General features: G+C 35.8%; 3 protein-coding genes across 5 annotated transcripts in view; 2 read left to right on the forward strand and 1 right to left on the reverse strand.

Annotated features, from left to right (window-relative positions):
• Positions 1-14650, forward strand: part of LOC111516515 (uncharacterized) — a 155945-nt gene extending 141295 nt beyond the window's left edge. Inside the window, exons 1-2 of one of the 2 annotated variants that reach the window (XM_074177619.1) lie at positions 10212-10619; positions 13174-14650. In XM_074177619.1, coding sequence (XP_074033720.1) covers positions 10334-10619; positions 13174-14471 — 1584 coding nt within the window. In that variant the 5' untranslated portion in view covers positions 10212-10333 and the 3' untranslated portion in view covers positions 14472-14650. Of the gene's footprint in view, positions 1-10211; positions 10620-13173 lie in introns of those variants that run through there. The other variant, XM_074177620.1, reaches the window with a different exon arrangement.
• LOC141483160 (uncharacterized) overlaps positions 1-26964 on the reverse strand; it is a 519459-nt gene that overhangs the window by 309592 nt on the left and 182903 nt on the right. The window lies entirely within an intron of this gene.
• LOC141483161 (uncharacterized) overlaps positions 1-26964 on the forward strand; it is a 192313-nt gene that overhangs the window by 105846 nt on the left and 59503 nt on the right. The gene's annotated exons all lie outside the window — the stretch shown is intronic.

Here is a 26964-nt window from a genome sequence, read left to right on the forward strand (position 1 = left end):
TCCATTAAATTTTCAAAGTGATCCGTTGTCTGGTTCACCAGAAACGTCTAATGTGCCATCCACCGTGAATCAGCCTGTATAGAGTGTCTTCTTTTTGCTGATGATTTTAAACTCTTCAGTCCAAACAGTCCGAGACTGCACATATCAGCAGAAGAATATTAATAACATTTCAAATTGGAGTTTGAAGAATAAATGTAAGAGTTTTATTGTATTGTCGCAACTCAGTACTCGCTTTGCTCATTACGAAAGGATTTATCGCTGTTTCAACCAACCCTCTTTCATCCAAATAATGAAAGAATTCATTTAAAACTGAATGAAATATTTATTATGATGAAAACAAAAAAATTAGGCTAAGGGTTGTTAATAAAATAGTTAAGAAAGATACAAAAATTCACCAAAAAAACTGCTACCCAGCAGGAACGATGAAAAGGAGATGTGTTGCATACTTAAAATGCTCTGGAACCGTTTCTGAAGAGTGATCAATGAATACTGAAATAATTTATTCTGCAATTCTGGAACCCTTAGGTACCAGTCGAGATGATGGTAAACGACCAGATGGCATGTCTCTCATACCATGGAAATACGGTAAACCTGTGGTTTGGGACTTTACTTGCGTTGACACGGTCGCGGCTTCCCATCTAGCCGAAAGTTCCAAGTCTGCTGGAACTGCAGCATTGTCTGGCGAGAAATTGAAAAGGAAAAAATACCAAAATCTTGGAAACAACTATCTGTTCCATCCAGTAGCGGTTGAAACTTTTGGTGTTTATGGCCTGGAGTCTCTGTTATTCGTTCATGAACTCGGAAGGAGAATAGGCCAAGCAACGAAAGATCACCGTTCTACCTCTTTTTTGTTAGAAAGAATTAGTATTGCTATTCAACGTGGCAATGCTGCTTCAGTACTTGGAACTATTCCTCCTTCACATAATTTTGATGAGATCATGCATTGCCTTAATTTCAGTACGGAACTGAAACCTCTTCGAAACAAGCCAAAATATGTGGATATTTATCAGTCTCCTATCAAGGTTAATTCACAAGTGATTGATCCAGTGGATTCAGGTCATCCTTGGCCCCAAAAAATGAGTTGCATTCCTCGTAGAATTGGTACCATTTCAGTGGAAGCTCTTCTTGAAGCAAGAGCCGAATCGATCCCTCTACGAAACCCCTTTTCACTTGGAAGGATCGATCGCAGCTTGAGAAATGGTTCTTATGGAGATTATGTGAAACGTGTTCTTCCTTACGAATCAGTAGAGTTGTCCTGAAAATCTAGAGAAGAAAATTGGATTGGATAATTTAGGAAACACTTGTTACATGAATAGCATTTTACAAGTGTTGTTCATGATGAAGATTTTCAAGAACGAAGTTTTAATGATGAACGAGAACGGGAATGTTTCCTGCTTATTCATCAAACTCAAACAACTGTTCATGCAGCTGCAGTTTCGTAAGAAGGTATCATCTTTCCCTCCAACCGATTTCCTGGAGTCTTTGAAGTCCACTAAATTCTCGTTAGGACAACAAGAGGATTGTTCCGAATTCTTGGGGTTCTTGTTGAATACTCTTCGTGAGCAAAACAATAGCAAAATCAATACTCCCAGCCGCTCTGGACTGAATGATTCCGTACAACCCATCTCGTCTTGTGTTTGTAAATCTTTTGCTGGAAAAATCCTCACTTGTTTACTTTATGGTAAATGTTCAAGAAGTACTGAAAACTTATGTGAATTTCTGGAACTTCATCTAGCTTTTCCTAATACGACTAATTACCAGTCCGTGCAAAGCTTATTGTTAAATCATCTGAAAATGGAATTTTTAACAGGTGATGATCAACTGTATTTTCAAACATGCGCCAAACTAACTGACTGTTATAAGGAAACAATTATAGCTGAGGCACCAGTCAATCTAATAATAACACTGATGATATTCAAACAAGACTCAACCTCTAACGGAAGCAAGAAACTCTTTGGAAGGTTCGAAATAGATGAACATTTCAACCTAGCAGACCACTGTTATAATATTCATGCAGTCATTGTTTACTGTGGTTCTGGCGTTGAATGTGGTCATTATTACGCCTTGGTCAAAGAAGAAACGGACTGGTTTAAGTTTGACGATAGTCGTGTCACGAAGTGTTCTGGCGATGCATTGAATTTATTGGAGCCTCTGGAGACACCCTACATTTTGTTTTATGAAAGAGAGGACATTGTTAGATCAAGATCTTCAGATGATGTGGTGCTGCAGGTTTTTCCGGATTTTCCTGCAGCTGAAAAAGCAAATGCGCCACTGGAATCAATGAAGTCGCCCCGGAGCGCCAATTAATTTTTATTGTTGTATTTATTTTATTTTCAATGTCATAAATTTATCAATTCTTTCTGTTGATCTTGACTTCCATCAATATTTATAAAGATTGAAAAGGTCTCGTGAGTCTTCTCGAGTTACCCCATGTACGACCTTCTGTCCGTTCGAGTATAAGGACATGAATTTCTGGAACGTCATTTCATCCTCTGGTGGTCTGAGGGCGCGAACTTGATTGTGAGTTCCAGCATAAGGAGCCAATCTATTAAAATGGACGGCCCTAGGCTTTCCTCGAGGTGGCCTATGAATTCGGTAGACGAGATCATTAATCTTTTTCATGATTTTGTACGGACCCTCCCACGAGTTCCGCAACTTCGGTGATGAACCAAGGCGTCGCTTAGGATTGTACAGCCAAACTAGGTCACCGATTTCGAATCCTCCAGCATTCACCTTGATGTCATAGGCCTTCTTTATTCTATCGCTGGCACTCCGGATGTTCAGACGGACTCGTTCATGGATGTCGTCCATTCTCTGCCGAAGCTTGCTGACATAGTCTTCTCCCTCAGTGTTTTGTTCTGGCGGCGTCCCAAATTTCAGGTCGCAAGGAAGCCGCAGCTCTCGGCTCATTATAATACTGGCAGGGGTTTGGCCGGTTGACTCGTGCACTGCCGAACGATAAGCCAGCAGGAACAGGTGGAGGTATTGGCCCCAGTCTCTTTGATGGACACCACCTTGGACAAGTGGCAGCTGTGGATGTAAGACTGTGGTTCTGGTCTTTCGAATGTCCAACAGTATACATATTTCTTGGAACAGATTGGACTCAAAATTTCTGCCCTGGTCCGAATGCAGCTCCAATGGGACACCGAATCGACATATTCATTCCTTTACCAGGACGTCAGCGACGGCAAAGGCTTTCTGGTTGGGCAAGGCATAGGCCTCTGCCCACTTGGTGAAGTAGTCCATGGCTACTAGGATGTATTTGTTCGCATGGTCGGACTCTGGGAACGGGCCGGTGATATCGATGGCGATCCCTTCGAAAGGACTACCCACGTTATACTGGCGCATTGGAGCTTTCGGTCGTATCCTAAGTCCTGGAAGCGCATGCAGCACACTTTCTGCACCAGTCCTTGACGTCGGTTTGATAATTAACCCAGGAAAAACAGTTGTCTTACTTTCTGGAGGGTCTTCGTTACTCTCAGATGTCCTCCAGTGACTCCATCATGGATTTCTTTGAGCACCTCTCGTCGTCTGCTCCTGGGTACCACTGTCTGGCGCCTTTCTTCTCTACCGTCTTCAGACTCCAACACCCGCTTCAGAACCCCATTTTCCAAGGTAAGGGAGTTCCATGGTGCCCAGTAGGACTTAACCGCTGGCGATTAACCTGCTACCTCCTGCCACGATAGTCTTCGATTACTTTTCTTCCATCCGATGACTAAACCAAGATCTCGGTCTTTCTCTTGGTTTTCCTTGATCTTATCATCCTCCCAGTTGTCATCCACAGGTCTAGTTCTACAAATAGCTGCTTCCTTCTCTTCTGCTCGTCGGCAATGTGAGCAGTCATCGGGGCATGGTCCCCGTGACAGGGCATCTGCCTTTTTATGGCTAATCCCAGCTCGATGTTCTATTTCAAAGTCAAGTTATTGTAGTCTCTCAATCCAGCGCGCTACTTGGCCCTCGGGATTTTTGAACTGCAGAAGCCATTTGAGAGCCGCACGGTCCGTTCTCAACAGAAATCTTCTTTCATACACGTATTTATAAAAATATTCTGCACCTTTGACAACGGCCAACAGCTCTCTCCTGGTGACACAATAATTGCGCTCTGGTTTACTGAGCGTTTTGCTGAAGTTGCCAATAACTTTCTCCTGTCCATCCTGAATCTGAGAAACGACTGCTCCAACTCCCACGTTGCTGGCGTCCGTATCTAAAATGAAATTTCCGTCAGGTAGGGGGTAGCTCAAAACAGGAGCGTTGATCAAAGCTCTTTTCAACTTCTTGAATGAGTCTTGACATTCCTCAGACCACTGGAACTGGATCTGTCCTTCTGTGAGTCGGGTCAATGGTTTGGCGATGTTGACAAACCCCAGCACATATCGGCGGTAGTAGGTGCATGAACCAAGGAAGCTCCGAAGCTGATGTATGTCTTTTGGAATGGGCCAATCCTTAACTGCTTTGATCGTTTGTTCGTCCACTGCCACTCCTTCCCCAGAGACAACGTGGCCAAGGTAACGGACTTCTTTCTGGAACAGATGGCATTTCTTGGGACGAAGTTTAAATCCAGAACTCCTCAGACGCATGAATACCTTCTCCAGATTTTTTAAGTGATCGTCGAACGATTTTCCAACCACGATTATATCGTCCAGATACACTAGACACGTCTTCCATGAGAGCCCCTTGAGAACCCTCTCCATCAATCTCTCGAAGGTCGCTGGAGCATTACAAAGCCCGAATGGCATAACCGTGAATTGCCACAATCCTGAGCCTATGGTGAAAGCAGTCTTTTCTCGATCTTCTGGGACCAATTCAACTTGCCAATATCCACTCTTCAAATCCAAAGTCGAGAAAATTGTGGAGCCGGCTAGCGTGTCTAGGGTGTCGTCGATTCTTGGAAGAGGGTAGCTGTCTTTCTTCGTCACGTGATTTAGTTGGCGATATTCCACGCAGAACCTTGTCGAGCCGTCCTTCTTCTTCACTAATACGACTGGGGAAGACCAGGGGCTGTCAGAAGGTTCGATGACTCCTTCTTTTTCCATATCGCTGACTATCTTGTCTGCCTCTTCTTTCTTCGCAAGGGGGAGTCTTCTAGCTGATTGGCGGATTGGTCGGGCATTTTCAGTGTCGATTCTATGCTGAACCACTTTCGTTGTGCCGCCTTTTCTTTCTCCAATATCGAAGATCTCTTGGTACTTCTTGACTAACTCCCTCAGTTTTGTTCGGTGAGTTGGTGGTATGTCCTTGGAGAAAATGTCAATCAACTTCTTGAACTCTTTAGGCAAGTTGTTGGCTTGACTAACAGAACTGCGTACACTCCGTATCACAGAGGAAATGGACGAACCCGGCATGATTCCTTTCTTCAAGGTCACGGGAAAGTAGTTGACATTCATGACCCTGACTGGCACAACTTTATCAAACGCAACAGGGTCTTCCCCAGTGTGATTCCTCGTCCAATTTTCTCATCGTGTATCTTGGGCTCGAACATTACCATCTTGCCGCCGCTCGCACTTCCGTCCAAATGAGCCTCCAGGATGGTTTCAGCCCTTAGGTACGCACACGTCTTCAGCTAACAGGAACCTGATCATTTCTCCGTTTCTTCCATAAAGCACCAGCTCTTCTCCGCCGACACGTTGGACGACGTCTTGAAAATTCAGCTCGAACCGTCTGGAATTCATTATATCCCTTCCAATGATCGCATGCTGCCCAACACAAATTCAATTGGTAGTTCTCCAAGTACAGTGGCTGGCTCCCCTGTTGCGGTGCGTAGCTTCCAGCTTGACGGTTCAATTCTTGCCGGTGTTTTGGCAAAGGTTGGCCCAAATATGGTTTTCGTCGCACCTGTATCTAGCAGCATGGTGCAAAGCTCGTTGTTGATGAGGCCGTCTACGAAAACACCTTTGTCTTGCCATTGGAGAACGGTAACATATGCGTTTTTTACGGGAGCTTGCTGGGTACAGGCCTACGATTGCCCCTTCTCATCTCATCTCATCTCATCTCATCTCATCAAACACTTAATTTAAAAACGAATGCTTCTCCTGATGACATTATTCTATTTTTAGGTTAGTTACTAGTGACATTTCAGAAAAAAGCGGTTGGTATTTGCCGTCGCCTACTATTTCAAATTCGTAATACACCACCAAAAACCAATTTACGATCTAAAGAATGAAGGTAAAAAACATTTGAATTACTTCAGGAATATGGACTGCATCAGTCGTACCAACCATATCATTAACCTTAAAAACGTAAAATACAGTGATATGTAACCAAAAAGCAGCTCCGTACATTTTTTAACATTTCTGTAAGAAAAATGTTGATTATTGAAGTGAAAAGTGTTAAAGAAGGAGGAATAAGGTGTAAAGGTGACCTAGTGAATAAATGCTTGTGTTTTTAAATAGTTTATTTAGTGAAAAAGAAGGCTGAAAAGTTGCCCTTTTCTGAACTTTGAAGGGCCGTAACTTTTTAAATAAGGGAGAGCGCCGCTTTTTTCTTTCGGATTCGTAATCTACGCATCAAAATACGTAAGTACAGCCAAAAATTTTTTCAAAATCGCCGGGTGTCCAGATAACGAAAATTTACCCTAATTTTTCTTGTACTTGTCTCTGGATATTTACTATGTTCTTCGGAAATCACCTCCTCCAGTTCTACAGTTCTTGTAGTCCGTGGCCATCCTACTGCAGAATTTGTTTCGAAGCTTCCAGATTCGGTAAGTCGCCGGAAAAGATTCGCAAATGTCGCTACACAAGGAGTCACGCGTTGGGGATACCTTTCCTGATAGTTGCATCTGGCCTCGCTTGAATTTCCGTCAGCCAAGTCGTATGCAAAAACCATATCAGCATTCGTAAAGTCGGGCATGCTACCAAAAAATCACTGTATAAACTCCAAACCGTGAATTTGTATTAATGGTTAAAAATGTGACAGCAAACTTCAATTTTCATAAAAAAACTTCCATAGCCTACTCGATTTAATTAACTGAATTTGCAAGCGGAGAGTGACAAAAATTATTGAATTCAAATTTGCCTATAAAGTAATATGCATCGATATAGAAAATTGTAAATATCTCGAAAACGATCACCTCCAGCGTTGTTGAGGAAGTGTACCTTTTTTACTTGGAAAAGGTGTGAGAATTAGGTTTTTTCATGAAAAGTACCAAAACTTTACTGTCAAAGAAGTTAGGGCAATTTGAAATAAATAATGACAGCGTACGCAGCGCCCTCTAGATGTTACATGAAAATTAATACGAAATTATGATTTCCCACGTCAAAAAACCCCGGGTACCAAATTCCGTGCAAATAACTTACTTTTTGCAAGAGTTATTTTCAAAAAGCGAACAAAAAAATTCAATTTCAACACCCCGTATCTCCGAAACGAAGCATTTTCGGACACAAGTTCATATATACTTTTTTTCTTAAAATTGTCTTAGGAATACGTCGCTTGAATATTTTAACTTACTTATGTTACACCCTGTATATTTACATACATATAGATGGAGCTAAAGAAGTTTTATATCAGTCCTGTGGTCTGAAGCACATTCGCTTTTTTATTGAAAATACTACATTTTTGTTTTGAATATTGCTAATTGTTGAGCAAGTTTCATTATGGTTAGAAACTTCCAAAGGTTCCGAACAGTGCATCACAAATGGTTAAAAGAGCCACAAATACATCTATGAACAAAATAGATTGATGCGTTCGTAGGTTAGTATAACGCAGAGGACCAATCAAGTCTTACCAGTACTCCATGTGGAACGAAACCCTAGATATGAACACTTTTCATCTTTTCGTTGACGGTCATCATTACTGCCGAATATCAAGATTAAAAAAAATAATAGAGAAAACTTAAAATATATTCAATGATATACGAAAATTTCAAATTTTAGATCCAATCTATGTAATATCGTTTTTAATTCATCAGTCTCAAAGTTCAGTTGAAAACTTTTCAAACTAAATTTGAAACGTAATTGCGTTGGGTTTATATAGCAACTTTTGGTGTTGATTTGACAGAAGAATCAACGCTTCAATAGCCTGAGACAAAAATATTTCTTTTACTCGTCCTTTCTCAGATGATTTGATGATAGATATCTTTTATGTTGCTGCTTATCGCTATGTTGAGTAATGTTTGCAGGTCGACTGTATAAATAATCCTTCTCACATCAGCTGTGCTTTATTGGCACTCAGATTGAATAATTAGACGCGTTCTATAATTCAACAATTGATCCGTTGCTTCCTCTGTGCTGATGGATTCATTCAATGGTCCATTTGAAACGTTGATGTGATTTTATTCCTATTCCCGCCAAAAAGTTTTTTGCTATTTCTAGGTGTACGGAAGCGCATGAGAGGGCATATAATTTAATCATTTGTTTCTTTGGTGGTTTGGAACCTTTGGTGTAGTAATGAATATTACTGGAGTTTTTTCCCAACACCAAATCGTTATTTTTAACACCTCGACACGTGTTTCAATCACCAAGTGATCATTTTCAAAGAGGAAGATTAAAACTAAGAACTAGCGCGAGCTAATCCTATTTATGCAATAAAGGTATCCCATTCAGGTAAACCATCCAGGCGTACCAACCATACAGGTATACCAATTAATTTTACAATTTTGCATTATCTATTATTTTACAATATATGTTTATATAAAACAATTTTCACCTATATAAAAATTAATTTCACAATATTGCCTATCCAAATTTATTTCTGCAATGGATAGGCATTATTGGATAGGCAATATTGTGAAATTAATTTTTATATAGCTGAAAATTGTTTTATATAAACATATATTGTAAAATAATAGATACGGCAAAATTGTAAAATCAATTTAGGTTGGTATACCTGTGTGGTTGGTACGCCTGGATGGTTTACCTGAATGGGTTACCTTTATAGCATAAATAGAATTAGCTCGCACTAGTTCTTAGTTTTAATCTTCCTCTTTGAAGATGATCACGTGGTGATCGAAACACGTGTCGAGGTGTTAAAAATAACGATTTGGTGTTGGGAAAAAACTCCAGTAATATTCATTGGTTTCTTGGAAACTCTGACTTCAAAAGTCGAAATTTTGACCTTAAACTCGAAATTACGAATCTAATCTCGAAATATCAACTTTATTTTCGAAATTTCGTAGCTAAAGCCTTTCAACTTTCAATTACGGTTCGAATCACAAAATTTCGACTTTAAACTCGAAATTTCGAAAATGAAATATTTTTAGTTTCAAGTCAAAATTTCTAGAATGAAATCGAAATGAAGTCATAACTTCAAATTTGAATTTTTAAACAAAGAACTGGAAAAAAAATTATTTTTATTTATAAATATACACCTATGCTTTCCATCATGAATTTAATAACGGTCTATCGACGTATCTGTCATCAGTTGATTTTATAAACGTGCCCGTTTGCTTTTGATTTGCTTCGAAATTCCAAGAAAAATAATTTTATTGACAACAGATTCGATAGGGATTTGTAGTTTACTTCTCATTATGAACGGTACTTCCGGTACCGGTATTACCTGCAGAAGCTTCCAAAGTAGAAATATGTAACCATTTTGCGCGTCCGTACTAGATGTGCTTTGTTGGCATCAACCATATTATGTGTGATTGATGACTTGTTTATTTTCTGGTAATTCATGATCACTTAAATGAAATGAATAAAAGCACTTTTGTCTGAATACCACTGGAAAATTTTTATTTATGAGGCCGGTTTCGGGTTTGATCCCATTATCAAGTTTTTTTTTTTCAACACTCGATAATGGGATCAAACCCGAAACTGGTCGTATAAATAAAAATTTTTGAAAAGTGTTTTTATTCATTTCATTCAAGTAATCAATCATATTCCATATAGATAACGAATAACTTTTGGAGGAAATTACTTAATCTGAATGCCAACAAAACACAACTCCTTGTCGATGTTTTTTGATCGAGCAGGAAATGACTGATATGGAACAAAACCTATAACAGTCTGTACTGAATCTAATATTTTTTTTTCATTTTTTTTCCTTCCATTTGATTTTGACATTGACACTGAATTAGTATTCAAGATAGTTTTTTATTACTGAATCATTTTCAACAATACACACGAAAAATATATATATATATATATATATATATATGAATAACAAAACATGTAGAAAAAACATATTTAAGATTATCCATCCAGGGATGCTTTTATCCGAGATAGCAATTTTGGCTGTGCTGGACAGCTGGTCCAAAAATGAATAAAAAAAGAAGAAGAAGTGGATGACATTGTTTATCTTCAAGAGTTGACAAAATTGAATAAAAATAAAGAGTTTTTCGTTGCAGCATCGGCCAATAAAGAAGAGAGTTTTTCGTTGTTATTCTCTGTATTCAAAGATAATGACTACCGATGACTGTGGAATAATTATTAAGAGAGAGCTTGAATCTGTTGGGAATGAAGTGGTTTTTGAAACAATTTTCATTAAATGTGAAACTGAAATGGTCCCTGAATCTGGAAATTATGATATGTTTGATAGTGAAATGGTTATCCATAACCTCGAAGAAAAATGTAATATAGATCAGATTAAAAGTGAAAATGTCATTGATGTTTACCATGAACCCAAATCAGGAAAATGTATAGAAGAAATAAGTGAAGGCCCTCAAAATAAGTTCCTTGAAATCCAGGGTAGGATATGACTCATAATTCAAAACCGACATTTTCCTTCACCACAGGTTCTGTAGTCTGATGAAGTTTTTTTGCATTCAGTACTTGTGTTTTGTCCTTAAAGAAATCCTAATTTCATTCAATATGATCAGGCGGTTTTAATTTTATTGCTGAGTATTTGTTGCTATGATATCCTCACGGGAATGAACATTCCCATAATTTTTATGCTTTTTGATTTCTCTACCAGCTGATATTTTCATTACTTCTGTGAAAAGATTGTAACACTCGGAGTACAATCACCGTATGCCACTGTCAACATTTCACACATTTGATGCAAAATCTTTGATATTTTTTTTTTCGATAGCAGAAAATTGCCAAACACCCAAAACACTTGTATTACTTATATACCAACATGAAAAAAATTGCTAATCGAATATATGTAGCCCGGGAAATTTGAACATTCACCTTGGTTTTTTAACAGACCTCATATTTTCTTTGTTATTGTATATTGGAAAATAGTAGAATATTCTGATCTGCATTCCTGTGAGGAGGGTACAACTGTTGATCCTTCTCAGTGAGTGCAGTTCTGAATTTGATGTATATGGTACATCCAGTTGTATATAAAAGGCTCAAACTTAGTTGAAAGATTTCGTTTTAATCATCTGATGATTCTACCTTGTTTAGCGAAACACATGTGGAGAGAGTGCTTTAGTTATAGTGTGTAAAAAAGGCTTCCATCAAATTAATTTTATGCCAGACATTCCAATTCTACCTATCAATCAAAATAGTGACATTATAATTAATTACAAAAAATCTCCCCAGTAGTGATAAATCATTTCGCCTTAAAATTTTTACAATTTATTTTCAATAATAATATAATAATTGTAATTTATTGAACAAAATTACAATTTTGCTCAACTGTCTGTCGACCTAAGTCCTTCCGCCCGTGTACAAAATTGTTTTGAAATAACAGCTTATTTTACAATATAAAAAATAAATATTTAATGGATATAAAAATGAACAAACAAAACAATTTCATTAATAAAGTTGTGTTAATTTTTCTAACAGTGTTTCTGTTGTGTGTCGATGTCGTACTCTTGCATGGGGGTTTCTTGTCACAGCATACTTTCTAATGATTTCTACATTGTCGTCTTTTCTAGCAAACTTCTGAGTAAGTGATAGGGATAATACCAGTTAGTTGGTATTGGGATGCCTTAATCTTGTTATTTTCCTTATAGTCGTTGTTTCAGATACTTTAATTGTTTTCAAGGCCCTTTGTTTGATATTGAGAAACAGTTGGGGCGAATATTCAATAAGTGGACGACATATTAATTTATATATTCGGCTTGCTGTTGATATGTTTGCACCTGCTCCCGGGATTGTCAAACTTGTGAAATGTGCGGCTCTTGCAATCACTTTCTTTTTTTTTGTTATTGACGTGGCTGGAATCAGTCTGGAATCAAGCGTAACACCCAGGTAATTAACTGTCGATTTTGCATGTAAGATATGTTGGAAAACGTTGACTGTTGGAGAAGCTGCAGAATTCCGATGAATAAATATGATGAACTGAGACTTAGATGGGTTTGGCTGGAGCCTACTTTTATTGAACCAGTAATTTGTTATTGTTGCAAGATGTTCCAAATTGTTATTTCTCATCAAATATGGAAAACATTTTCTTTCATGAAACCACTGTCCAGGGTGAGTGGGTTTTCTGTTTTGCTGATGACACAACATTTGGTATAGCTGAATCATCTATGGAGGATGATTCTATCAGTTGAACTCTGTATTAGTGAAATGACAAAATATTGTCATTCCAATAAACTAATGCTGAATGTACAGAAAACAAAAATTATATATTTCAATAAGAAGAATCTGATCGATAGTGAAGTCCTTCAGACACATAACTCCACTAAGTTTCTGGGTATAACGATTGATAAGTCACTCTCATGGTCTGATCGTATTGAAAGTTTGTCAAAAAAATTCTCCAAATCCTACTTTGCAATTTAGGTATGAACTTCATGAGACTATTCTTATCAAAGTTTATTATGCATTAGTACATTCAACACTATCATTGCATATAACCAACGGAAAAAACAACAACTAACCCACCTAATGCCGCGTAGAAAGTTAAAGTTAAACCATCAGTCACCTGTGCGACGTCTTCGACTTGGAAGATTTATCACAAGTTATTTCCTACTATGAAAAGCAGAAATTAATTTCGCTTGATCGACTCGACCAACCGATAGACCAGTTTCCGGGTGATTGTCCCATCATCAGTACCGGACATTGTCTCTTCAGAACGGTGTGAACTGTTGTTTTTTTAGGATATTGAACGGGAATAACTGGATTAATATGATGTTTTTAGTCGTTTTTATTTAAAAAGTCATTAAATTTCTTTGCCATTATCAATAGATTATCCAGTATGTCATTATCATCTTCATTGTCGTTTGAATAATACTTTTTTTTTACCATAGTAGAACCCCAAAAGGGTTACCCTTTTCGGTGTTAAATCAACAGTAAAAAAAGAAACAAATAATTTTGTTTGGTTTTTTGTTCAAAAGTAATTTTTTTACAGATTCTGGGAACGTTTTTATCAAAACAGAGGATGAAACAGTCATCGAGAAGAAAGAAGATAGCATCAATGAAAATATGTCATCAGCGTTATGTCAAAAGGAGTTTGGCACTGCAAACTATCAAATCGGGAAACTTGAGATAGTAGATACAACAGAGAGGCCCAGTTTCAAGATCCACGAAAAACCACAATCTGTCGAAAAATTATTTGAGTGTACAATTTGCCACAAATCATTTATTCACAGTCGTTCTTTGAAAATTCATGAAAGAACACATACTGGAATAAAACCATTTCAGTGCAGAATTTGCTTGAAATCGTTTATTAGTAGCAGTAATTTGAAGGGACATGAAAGAATTCATACTGGGATAAAGTCATTTCAATGTAAAATATGTCAAAAATCATTCAGTCGAAAAAGTCATTCAAAAGAGCACGAAATAATTCATACTGGTGAAAAACCATTTCAGTGCAAAATCTGCTCAAAGTCATTCACTACAAGTAGTTATTGGAGAATTCATGAAAAATCTCATAATGAGGAGAAACCATTTCGATGTAAAATCTGCCTTAAGTCATTTATTCAAAATAATAGTTTGAAGAGACATGAAAGAATTCATACTGGAAAAAAATCATTTCAGTGTAAATTCTGCTCGAAGTCATTTTTTCAGAGTGCCAATTTGAAAACGCATGAAAGAACGCATACTGGTGATAAATCACTTCAGTGTACAATTTGTCTAAAGTCATTTGTTAACAGTAATTATTTGAAAATTCATGAAAGAACACATACTGGTGAAAAACCATTTCAATGCAAAATCTGCTTGAAACCGTTCATAAGTAAAAGTGATTCGAAGGCACATGAAAGAACTCATGAAAGAATACATTCTGTCGAAAAATTATTTCAATGTTCAATTTGCCCCAAGTCATTTAGTCGCAGTAGTTGTTTGAAAATTCATGAAATAATACATACTGGAATAAAACCATTTCAGTGCAAAATCTGCTTGAAGTCATTCACTCAAAATAGTAGTTTGAAAACACATGAAAGTACTCATAGTGGCAAAAAATCATTTCAATGTAAAATCTGCCAAAAGTCATTTACTCACAACAATTATTTGAAAATTCATGAAAAAAGACATAATGGAATGAAACCATTTCAGTGCATAATCTGCTTGAAGTCATTCACTGAAAGTAGTAGTTTGAAAATACATAAAAGGACACATACTGGTGAAAAGCCATTTCAGTGTAAAATCTGCTTAAAATCATTTACTCAAAACAAGAGTTTGAAAGCTCATGAAAAAACTCATTCATAATGCTTTTACATGCAGAACATACTGATAAAAACCATTTCAGTGTAAAATCAACATGAAGTCTTCAAAAACCAGAAAAAACATTCAAGAGTGCAAAGTTACCTCTTGATAATTCGTTTTCCGGTATCGAAAATCGTGAAGTTGATGGAATAAATTATCTCAAAATATAAAAATAATAATGTGTTAATTTTTTTATTCCTCGCCAAAGTCCAATATTAATACGGCACTGCTTTACTGAGTACCATTTTCTATTATTTGATTAGTAAATACATTACAAACACTTTCTAGGGCAAACATAACTGAATAATTATTCTTACTATATTATACTTGAATCACACACATTATGAAGGTACTGAATATTAAAGGATATTCACATTAAGAAGAGAATGACGTCAAACGATGACCATGTTACGACTTTGTCAACATGTGCGCTATTTTTGAACTTTCAAATTTGTTTGTACTGTTGATTTTTGTATTGCTATCAACCCCATTTATTTATTTATTTACGGACTTGCCATTATACAATGAACATATAAATAGTGTGATTGGAAAAGTAAACAATTCAATAATAATATAGAACAGTGGTCGCCAACCTCTTTAATGTGTTGAGCTACTTTGTTAATTTTGGAATAAACAGCGAGCTACCCACACGGAAGCCACGTAACGCAACATAAATGAAATAATCCACAGTTAATTTATCATTATATGTATTTATTTTACTATTTAACTAGTAATACATAATACATAGGTACTAATAATAAACTAATAACAAAATAACTAATATTACTAGTACGTACTTGTTCATAGCTACATTCCTCCCTATCAAACGAAGGTGTTTGAAAAATAAACACAAACTTTTATCCAGCCACAACGGCATGTCACGTAAGATTTAAAAATAATTAATAATAACAACAAAAAAGTAACGCACTATCATGAACATAAACATTGAAAAATAAAAAAGCACGTTCAATGAGAAGGCTGACACTCAGACTCATCGATAATTTTTTTAATGTCTTCGTCAAAGTTCTGCATAACACAAGTTGCAAACTGTTGGATATCAATTTCCATAAAGGGTGAAACAACAAACTGCGCTACTAAATTGAAATCCTTGAAACGATTTTTGAAGTTATTCTTCAGGGTAGAAATTATTTCTACATGATATTTGTTGCCTTAGGGTTCTAATGGATTTTGAGATATTTTTTCTGAAAGAATAGGAAAATGCTTGGCATCGCTGTTAATTAGGTTTTGTTCCCAAAACTCCAGCTTTTTGATAAATGCTTTTATATCAGAAATCATTTCCGCTAGTTCTTTGTCTCTCCCCTAAAGCTGCAAATTAAGTTCGTTTAATTTCGCTGTAATGTCCACGAGAAAACCAAAATCTCTAAGCCAGATTGAATTTTCTAGTTCCGGAGTCGGTTCATCGCTTTGTTTGAAAAATTGAACTATGCCAGATAGGACATCATTAAAACGTTTCAGCACCCGTCCTCTACTTAACCATCGGACTTCAGAGTGAAGAAGTAGATCCCCGTATTGACAGTCAACTTCATCGGCCAAGGTTCTGAATAATCTTCTTTGTAACGCTTGAGCTCTAATCTTGTTCACAATTTTTACCACCAGTTTCATAACGTTGTTTAGTTTCAGGAAATTTCCACATAATGCTTGCTGATGGATAACGCAGTGGTAACAGAGAAATTGCGGAAAAGTTTCATCTTTACGACATAACGCCACCAGACCCAGCTGGAGCGCCATCGGTTGTCAAGCCTACTATTTTCGATATTGGAATTTTCTCGGAAGAAATAATATTTTTTAAATGAGAAAACAACTCATGTCCAGTAGTGTGTCCTTTCAGTGGAATGAACTTCAAAAGATCTTCTTTAATAGTAAAATCACTAAAAACCATCCTGACGAACACGGCCATCTGGGCAGTGTCAATGACATCTGTTGATTCATCCAGTTGAAGTGAAAAATAAACACAGTTATCTAAGTCAGTTCTTAACTGTAAAAAAAATATCATTGCTCATTACTTCTACACGTCTGTATTAGCAGAAAGTTGCATAGATTTTATAGCTGAAACTAAAGTTGTTGTTCTAAAGTTGGCAAATAACGAATCAGCAGCTTCTAAAAATGCCTGTTTTATCATTTCCCCGTCTTCATAAGGTTTCTTTTTTTGTGCAATTATCTGGGACACACGGTACGATGCTTCAGTTGCAGCCTTATTTTTGTCGACTGTTCTTAAAAATATTGATTGTTGTCAAATTAACTGCTTTTTTAACTGTTTCAGTTTCTCTTTTCTGGCGGCAGAATGTAATGGGAATGATTTTTCTAAATTAGAATGTACAGTTTTATGATGTCTCTCAATATTTTCTTTTTTAGCAATGGAGACCGAAGTATTACATAACAAACACACATTTTTATCTTTAACTACTGTAAAAAAGTATTGTTCTTCCCATTCCGAATGAAAGTGGTATGTCTTTACCTTCTTACAACTGCTTGCCATAATATTATTTTTGTTGTTCTCTACTAACCCAACCGCTGGACGTTGGTTACACGTTCAGTTTTAAACTAAGCGCAATGTCGCTGCGCCGTGCGTATTTATCCCGTTCAAAGCAATCCAGATCGTTCTCGAACACTAACGCGCTGGTCCGGCTGGTCGGTTCTAGCCGATTCTAGCTTGATGGCGTCAGCGGCAGATCGCTCACCGCAACGTTGCCGCTGTTTATGTTTAATATTATGACAATTAGAGTTTTTTTGTGGAATTTTCGGAAGCTTCTCTGATTTTTGCAGTTTGTATTTTTTTAAATTAAAATCGTGAGAGCTACCAGAATTGCCTCCGCGAGCTACCGGTAGCTCGCGATCGACAGGTTGGCGACCACTGATATAAGGTTCGTTCCAACCTTGAGTCACAAACAGATTTCCAATTGTTTGTAAATCGTTGTCAACGCGCATATCTGGTAAATATTGGTTTCTGATTAATTTGAAATTTCTTATTGGAACAGCTGATAGTTCAACTGAAGTTTGCCATGGAATTTCAACATAACCTTTAAAAATAATTTGGGAAAGAAAGTTTTTGTCTTTCTACTACTCCATCTTGATACAAAAAAATGGGATGAGGGAATCTTCCAAAGAAAGGAAGGAAGTAATCAATTTGAAAATAAGTAACTCTATACATGGATGTGTAGATCATGCAAAGAAGTAACTTTCAGATACAAACTGAAAGAATGTCCTCCTGAAACAGCTACTTTCATATAAACATTGAATTACACGAAAGAAAAAAAATTCTTTCGAAACAAATACTTCTATATGAACACTGAATTATACAGAAGATATTTTTCTCTACTCAGTTTGTATTTCAAACATTCCACAACGAATGTAACTCCTAAAAATATAACCCCTTCAATTCTTTAAAAATAAATCTAATCAAGTGTATTTCTGGAGAATGAAAGAAGGTTGCAGATTTTATATCTCTATTCTATTTACTAATCAACATGGAACTGGGAGGTCACCGCAATAATTAATTTGTGTAATTAAAGATGTTCATATTTTAGGTTCACTTAAAGAATTCCTAATTTTTCCTGCGCCAGCAAATACATAATTTATTTTATAACATTTTTTGCAGGTTATGTTGTTTGTAAGTTGCATGAACATAAAACAGAAACAGTAATACGGAATACGCATGCGTCATATTGATGGTTAGAAGATAATCCTCAAACCATTCTGATAGATTTCGAACAGGTTTGAATCTTGGATGGAACAGAAAACTGATAGTTTACTAATGGTTGGAAACTCACGTTGGAACGCAATCACATTACTGCGCAGAATCCTGACTGTCAGAAACTGTTTCTGACGCTGGTTGGAACGAACCTATAGAATATCAAAAAAAACAAATATCAATTAATTATTAATGAAAAAAATCAGCAGTTTCTTCATAGTAGGTCAATACGTTCAACCTGATTTTTAAAAGAGAACAATGATGAGTCAACCAAATCAATATATGTGCTATTCTTATTTGCTAACCTAAGCATTCTAGTGATGGTTTCATTTAAGCCATAGCTAGTAGAATGGTAAGGAACTTTAAACAACTCCGACACTCTGGTTCTTCTTGAATTTACATTGAAGTTAATCATTTGTGTTACAAATGGACAGTTCATATCACCATTTATAACTTTATGAAGAAGTCTTAGATCAATTTCAGCTCGGTGGTGCTCCAAAGTAGATAAATTCAGAAGAAGCAGAATGTCTGAGTACTCATAGTCGGACCTCAGATATCCGAGCTCAATGCACATGACCTCAGAAATTTGTTTTGTACTTTCCCAATCATAGATATATCTGTCTGCTATAGAGGACTCCATATCACGCAATTATTTTCCAAGACCACGAATGCCAAGGAACAGTACAATATTTTAAAGGTATTTATAGAAAATTCATCTGTGGATCGTTGAACAAATCTCAATAATTTGAGTGATTTAGATATAATGTGATCAATATGACATTTAAAGGTTACTTTGCTATCAAACAACACTCCCAAGTCCCGAACGCTGTTAGTCAACATTAGATTGATGTTTTTGATTTTATATGGATATACAATAGGTTTTACAGCTCTTGAAAATGTTATTTGATAAAATTTATTTATATTTAAATGAAGCATGTTTTCATCACACCAACGAGATAGGTTATTTAAATCTATCTGTAACCGTTCTGCATCATGAAAGTTATCTACAACCCTGTAAAGTTTGAGATCATCTGCAAACATTGAATAATAACTGTGGCGTATGACATCCGACACATCCTTTAAAAAAAAAAATGAAGAGTATTGGGCCTATATGCGATCCTTGAGGGACGCCAGACGTTACAGGAATTTGTGATGATATGGAACCAGCATATTTAACATACAAACTAGTACAGGGAACGAGACTGATGGAATGGGTGTCATGGGAAGATGAGATAATAAACGCAATAAGCCCAAGAGGCTGCAGTATTTTCTGGAGACATGGACTAAATGGACAAGTCAGGCAGCTCCCAAAAAAATTTCTCTATCACCAGATTTGTGCCGATGAGGATTTTGTTCTCTCAACAATAAAGTATACATTTATTATGAAAAGAGAAATGAAAATTTCTTTGTATTTTACCACTTTTATTTGTAACTAACGTTACGGCAGTTTCGTCCTATAGGGACTTATTATTATTATATTGTATGAGAATGTCCGTATAGGACGAAACTGCAGTAACGTTAGTTACAAATAAAAGTGGTAAAAAACATAGAAATTTTCATTTCTCTTTTTATTATGATCTCCTACCACGTAGTAACGGCTACATCCATCAATTTATTATACATTTATTGATTGAATTACTAATTGTTTCAAGTTTGACCGGTTATTTGTTTTCTGGAAAATGACAATATCACCAGCAAATGACTTAATCTCTTCCACATTCGTAGTAGGTAAATCAATTAAATAAATGTTAATTAGAAAAGGTCGTGGAGCAGATCCTTGTGGGACACCGTACTGAACTTCACTTGGATTACCCGTTATATACTCTATAAGTCAGAGGACTTTTTATCTTATTGTGTACCATGCTATTGATGAATTATGGCTCACTGTATCAGGAGCTTTGGTCAAATCGAGAAATATACACTGATGTAGTCAAATAGCATATGATTTTTATTATATTTGTCTTTATTCCAAACTGATATGACGAAAAAAAAATTGTATTCCTAATTTCAATATTTTTTTAAAAACTTTTGCTTTATTAGATATAGGTCTATATAAATTGTTCAATTAGGCTATTTGCGGACGATGCTACCATTATTTACTGTGGATCTGACTTTGATTCTATAAAAGATGAAATAATTCATGATTTGGTTGCAAATTCTTAAAATAATATTGACTTTGGACCCTTAAGTTGGCTTGAGTTTTGATACAGTTGGCTGAGCTGAGCCAACTGTGTCAAAACTTTTTTCAACGGCTTCTAAGCAAGACGACGACGAACTTCCAGCTTCCTACACTATCTCCTTGCTAACTGCTCAAACAGGTAAACCTAACACTATTGGAGAGGATTCAATTTTACCGGCAATAAAAGAAATAATAACTACTATGTTCCATAAACCAGCGAACGATATTATCCGAAAAATTCCTATGATCAATAGTTCCGTGCAAAGACGAATTGATGAGAAGGCTGAAAACATGAAGAGTCTGAAGACTTCTAAATTCTCAATTCAGTTAAATGAGTCCACTTTACCAACCAATGAAACATTGTCATACGTGAGGTTTATTAAAAATGAGAAAATATATCAAGAACTACTATTTGCCAGAAATTTAGAGATGGATACGAACGGAGAAACCATATATAATACACTGGAAAAAGTTTGTGATGAGAAAGAAAAACAACTGAAGAATATTATATCAGCTGCTACGGATTGCGCGCCGACTATGACAAGACGTCAGAACGGCTTCATAGCGTACTTAAAAAATAAAATTCCAGATGTGCTCGCTGTACATTGCGTCATTCATAGGCAACATTTGGTTGCGAAAAATTTGAGTGAGCGCCTCTCTCAATCACTGCAATATATCATCAAAGCAGTCAATAAAATCCGAAACAGCTCTTTAAATGACAAATTTTTTTTCTGGATTCTTATGGAATTTCTCTTTTTAGTTTTTATTGAATTTGATATTTTTTTTGGTTTTAATGAATTATTTTATTCTTTCATTAGTGATAGGTATTGTTCAATTTTTAATGAAAAAAAAATAAATAAAAAATTTCGACAGATTATTTAATCAACTTTGTGTTGGGTTGAAGATTTCAACCGACTACTATTTCACACAGAAGTGCGTTGGTTATCAAGAACTAACTGTCTTACTCGATTCTACAATCTATTTGACTCTGTGATGAGTTCTTGGAAAACAAAGGCAAATAATTGCCCGACAACCTCATCACTAAAGAAAGATATTGCGTACTTGACATACCTGTATAAATTATTTAATGATGTCAATCTCCAACTTCAAGGTGACGACTTGAATTTGATTAAAACAAAAAATGTCATTGCTGCTTTTGTAACCAAATTGCTCTTATACAAGAATAATATCGGCAGACGGAGTTTCGCAATTTCCCTAATTTGTCAGCAGTATCCTTCAACAACGACAACTTGCTTGTTTACTGCCAACATTTGGAGAACCTCCACAATGATTTCGCAGAACTATTCCAGGACATTTTAAAATTGGAAATACCGGATTGGGTGTTGGATCCTTTTTCAAATGTCAACTCAGCAGGATCACCCCAGCTGGAAGAAGAACTCATAGAACTGATAAGGAACGAGGAAATAAAAATAAAATTCAAAAATGGATACCAAGAATTTTGTCTAAAAAAGCCAATCCCGCGTATGTACCCTGGATTGTGGTCCATCCATTGAAGTGACAGTTTGACATTGACAATGTGCGTCACTCTCAGAATAATAATAAAACATAGAGTTGCCATGCCTTTACGTTGCCTATACCAATAAATACATGTGTTTTGAAACGGGTATCGTACTATCCTTTTATCTACAACTAATGGTCGAGGGGGGGTTGCGGGTAATGAGAGGTTATGGAGAATCTGTTTACATTTGAAATAAGTTGGACCATAAGACAGTGTCGCGTCTTCGAATACTTAAAAAATAATAAAAATGAAAACAAGAGTGGACTGTATGAATTGTGGCATAAAGCGAACTCACCGAATTCCTAGCACAAATCCCTGCTTCTGAAAGGGCCCTTTCTTGGAGTGTTCTTTCTTCAGCTTCACTGGATTGTACAACAAACCGGGAAGTTAAAATGAGTTACCAAACAGTCGAAGATGACACAGAGTCTAGAGCACACACGGTGAAATAAGTAATTAGCAAAAATAATAGCGATTCACGTAGCGTACTTAGCATGAGATCGTAGGTAGGTCTCTATTCATCTGGTTTAGATAGATAAGCATCCTTCAATTGAGTTTTGAGCATGCGCCCTTAGAAGTCGCTCCATGCCAACAATAATAATAGTAATAAAAACAGAAAATTACAAATAAAGACGCAACAGACAGTGACGGTTGATTTAGTTGATAATCGGAGGGGTATTATATATTTATACAATAAATCACTTCTGTTCAAATAATTCCTACAGGAAATTTGATTTATTATTTATTAATGATTATGGAAATGAAGCCAGTTTTTCTACCACCTACTGGATTTTTATTTCTGTATGGCTTTATAATAAAGCGCGTGGTTTACTGGGTTAAAATTAAATTATTCCAAATGAACTAATTCATAACAATGATAAATGTTAATTTCGAAAGTAATGGACTTTGCTTTATAAAATCAGATGAAGAAATTTGTGATTCATTCTCAGATTTGGTAAACAAGAGGTACGGTTTGTAAGGTCCGATATAAAGAATTTTCGATTAGAAATCATGAATATTTATGATTACGATTGAGGTTTGATATTATTACGTGATTTCATTCAAAATTGGTATCTAGGTGTCTTTGTGAACCGACACTGTTTTTTTTGCTTTATAAAATCAGATGAAGAAATTTGTGATTTATTCTCAGATAAACGTAAACAAGAGGTACGGTTTGTAAGGTCCGATATAAAGAATTTTCGATTAGAAATCATGAATATTAATAATTACGATTGAGGTTTGATATTATTACGTGATTTCATTCAAAATTGGTATCTAGGTGTCTTTGTGGACCGACATTGTTTTTTTGTGCTGACGAAAAATTGTTAATGTAAATGAAAAAAACTGTATTCAAAAATGAAAAATATGTTTTTCATATGTGTGCCACAGGTCATATCCATTCTGTGATCAAGAGATTAAAAAGCTTTCTGCTCAATATTCAGTTTGTATACTAAATAGTTATTCTTGTGCAACCGGCGTTATATCTGTTATTGCTCACTTAACAACTATAACTTTCGTCACAGAAAGAATATGATCTCCGTTTTGGTTTTTCTTCATTTGCACGAGGCTCTCGAGTTGCATACAGACAATATTCAATAAGAAATGACGGCTATCACTTTTTTAAACTTTTTTTGGTTGGAATATGTCAAATAATGAAATAATGAAAACCTAGTTTCAAAAACTTCATTTATAAGAATAAGATCAAAAAAAAGATCATTAAAAACATCAAAAATATCTCCTTTCATAATGTCGGTCCACAAAGAACCCTAGATACCAATTCTGAATGAAATCACAAAATAATATCAAACCTCAATCGTAATTATAAATATACATGATTTCTAATCGAAAATTCTTTATATCGGACCTCACAAACCGTACCGCTTGTTTATCAAATCTGAGAATAAATCACAAATTTCTTCATCAGATTTTATGAAGCAAAGTTCATTACTTTTGAAATTAACATTTATCATTGTTATGAATTGGTTCATATGAAATAATTTAATTTTAAGTCAGTCAACCACGCGCTTTATTATAAAGCCATACATAAATAAAAATATAGTAGGTGGTAGAAAAACTGGCCTCATTTCCAATATCATTAATAATAAATCAGATTTCCTGTAGAAACTATTTGAACAGAATACATTTTCACCTGAAATGATTTATTTTATGAATATATAGTATCCCTCCGATTATCAACTGAACCAGCCGCCACTGTTTTATGGTCCAACTTACTTCCCGTAAACAAACAAAGTTATGTTGCCTTCATAGAGGCCACTCTATTGTCTTTTGTTACTCTGAGGCGTCACTTGAGTTGTACTCAGTACCTCTGTGAATGAAATTCTGAAATTTATTGGATCTCTTTATTATTCTCTTCATCAAGAATACCGTGGATCAAGAGTTTTTTGACACAATGTTTCACACGTGAAAAGGGTCCAAGTGATCACACCTTTGAGATTCTGTGCATCATCGATGAAACACATCCTTTTAATATTGCCTTCCATTAAGCGTTCACAACGATTACCCTTACGATCGCAGTAATTCCCGTTCCATTTGCTTGCGAGCGATACTGTCGTAAACTCAAGTGAAATGGATTATGGAACGTTTTGGGCGATCATGTAAACATTACAAATGGTGATGTTGAAAAAATAAAGTAGAAGTTTTAAAGAGGTTAGGTAAGTTTTAAAAATTAGTTTCAATAATTGCAAGCTGACTTCAGATACATAATTACATTTTTTATATACCTATAATTTCAGTGGAGTTATCAAACAAATTAAGTTTGAATGTAATCAAAATTCCTTTTACGGCAATTTGATATTTGTGGATGTGCCATAATAGTGCTGCAGAAACTAGTTCAAATGAAGAGTGGAATGCAATAGTATAATCATGAATACCGAAAACTTACTCCACGTATTATTGATTATGAAAATGTAATAAATCGTTTTTCAGGTGAAGAATTCACAAGTCATTTCAGGTACGTCCACGTAGGCCCACCCCTTCAGATGGGTCGTGGTGAGCTTGTCGTGAGCGAAGATAATGACGTCATGAGTGACGTTTTCGCCGCGATCGCAACGATCGCGGTCGTTATGTTCAACGCCAAAAGGAGCATTTTGATCGTTGTAAGCGATTAGTGAAACGCACGTTAAATAGCATCTTCTTCTACACTTGAAAAAAGAAGACAAAACAGTATACCTTTTCGTTTAATCGACCTTAGGTCTTGTTGTTTTAAAAACTAATGAATATATTACCCAGTAAATGAATTTAATTTCGTCATTATAAATTCTCAAATAAACATATTTCACAGTAGATATCTTAATTATGAATTTTAACCTCAAACTAATATTCAAATGGACAGATTTCAGAGTTGAAAAATAAAATGTAAAATTTATATGTTTTTACAGAAAAATTAAATCAAAATGGTTACAAAAGGGTTTACTTGTTAGTGAATTTCAATCACTGAAAGGCAATTTGATAGTTTCATTACGTTTTTATTGAATCCTAAATCCACATTGTCAGTGTTCGCAAGTCTCAAAACTCTATCTATATAGACTCATTCTGGTCATAGTATGATAAAAGTTCCGGAAATTAATGCTCCCATTGATTATTTTGTGAATTTCAATCTTCTATCAGCCACATAATTCAAGTTGAGAATGTTCAATATAGTTTTATAGTTATATCCACCAATATGATATCCCAGTTTGTTTTGGACACTTCCAAGCATGAATATCCACATTATATGAGGGACACCAAATTGTGGAGTTCCAATCCACCGTCCAGGAAGCCGGTCATCTAAACACTCTCTTACCGGAGTAAGATAGTGAGGAGGTGCTCCATCTTGCTGGAAATGAAGCCCATCATCATTATGATTTTGGTCATTTTCAATTACTTCTGTTATGAGAGAATCAATTGTATCTTCAAGCATGTTCAGGTAGACCTCACCAGTTAAATTCCCAGGAATAAAAAGTGGCCCTACGAACTACCTAATATGGCACACCAGACATTGCTTTTTTGAGGGTACTGGGTATGGACCTCTCGGAATAAGTGTGGGTTACTGTCATCCCAGTAACGGCAATTATGCCTATTCACAGCTCCATTAAAAAAAATGTACTCTCATCGGAAAAGCACTTGTTGAATGATAGGTGCGGATCATCAATTAGTAGCTGGCTCAGTTGTTCACAAAATTGCAGCCTTCTATCAGGATCATCTTCATTGAGTTCCTATACTAATTTAATTTTGTACGGATGAAATTTATAGACTTTTAATATCCATATTATGGACGATACCTGAGGCTGCAACAAGCTGACGGATACTTTGAGTATGATCCAATTCAACATGTGTCCCAAAACAGCGACTTCCACTGCTTCATTTCTGATCGGTTTCCGTGGCTGGTGTTTCATATCACAGACAGATCCGGTATCGACAAACTTTTGGACTAACTTGGCAACGTACGAATCATTCACATTTTACCCGGGATGACTGTTATTAAAGAGGCGAGCAGTAAGTCTAGCACAACTATTATGTTGATAATAAAGTTTAACAATTTCAACTCGTTCAGGAATGGAATAAACTATTTTTACAGTAAAGTTGAAATAATTTCAAAAGCAACCGAACTGAATCAATGAACGTTTGCCTAAATTATTTTTGTACACTTATCTGCTGTTGTTATTCGAACCAAAAAACGCACGAGAGAAATTGAGGAATGTAGTAGTGATAAAAATGCCGTTTTTCCGCGTTTTCAATAACACCAAAAATATCGAGTAAATGTTCTTGATTTTTTTATAACTATCCAAGTAAATACAACAAATTAGGTATCATTGGAAAGAGAATTTTGTGCCCTTTCAAATGATACTTCACTCTACCCCACCTTCCATTTAAAATATTAGGGTTGTTACTTACCCTCGCTAGGGGGTTGAAGGCACAGGTAGAAAAATACATCTAAAATATGTCCCCCTCAAAAGCAAAATTGACCTGTCCGAGCATTTTTGCGTTAAGTTACAAAAAAAAGAGAAAAGCAAGGTGCATACTTTTCGTTGGACCACTCGATATGACTGAAACTTAACAGTTTTAGTGCTCTAGAAGTAACATTTGCAATGTG

The sequence above is a fragment of the Leptinotarsa decemlineata genome, unplaced genomic scaffold (assembly GCF_025532065.1).
Source record: "Leptinotarsa decemlineata unplaced genomic scaffold, Ldec_3_MD MMD2_tig00003192_RagTag_RagTag, whole genome shotgun sequence".
NCBI lineage: Eukaryota > Metazoa > Arthropoda > Insecta > Coleoptera > Chrysomelidae > Leptinotarsa > Leptinotarsa decemlineata.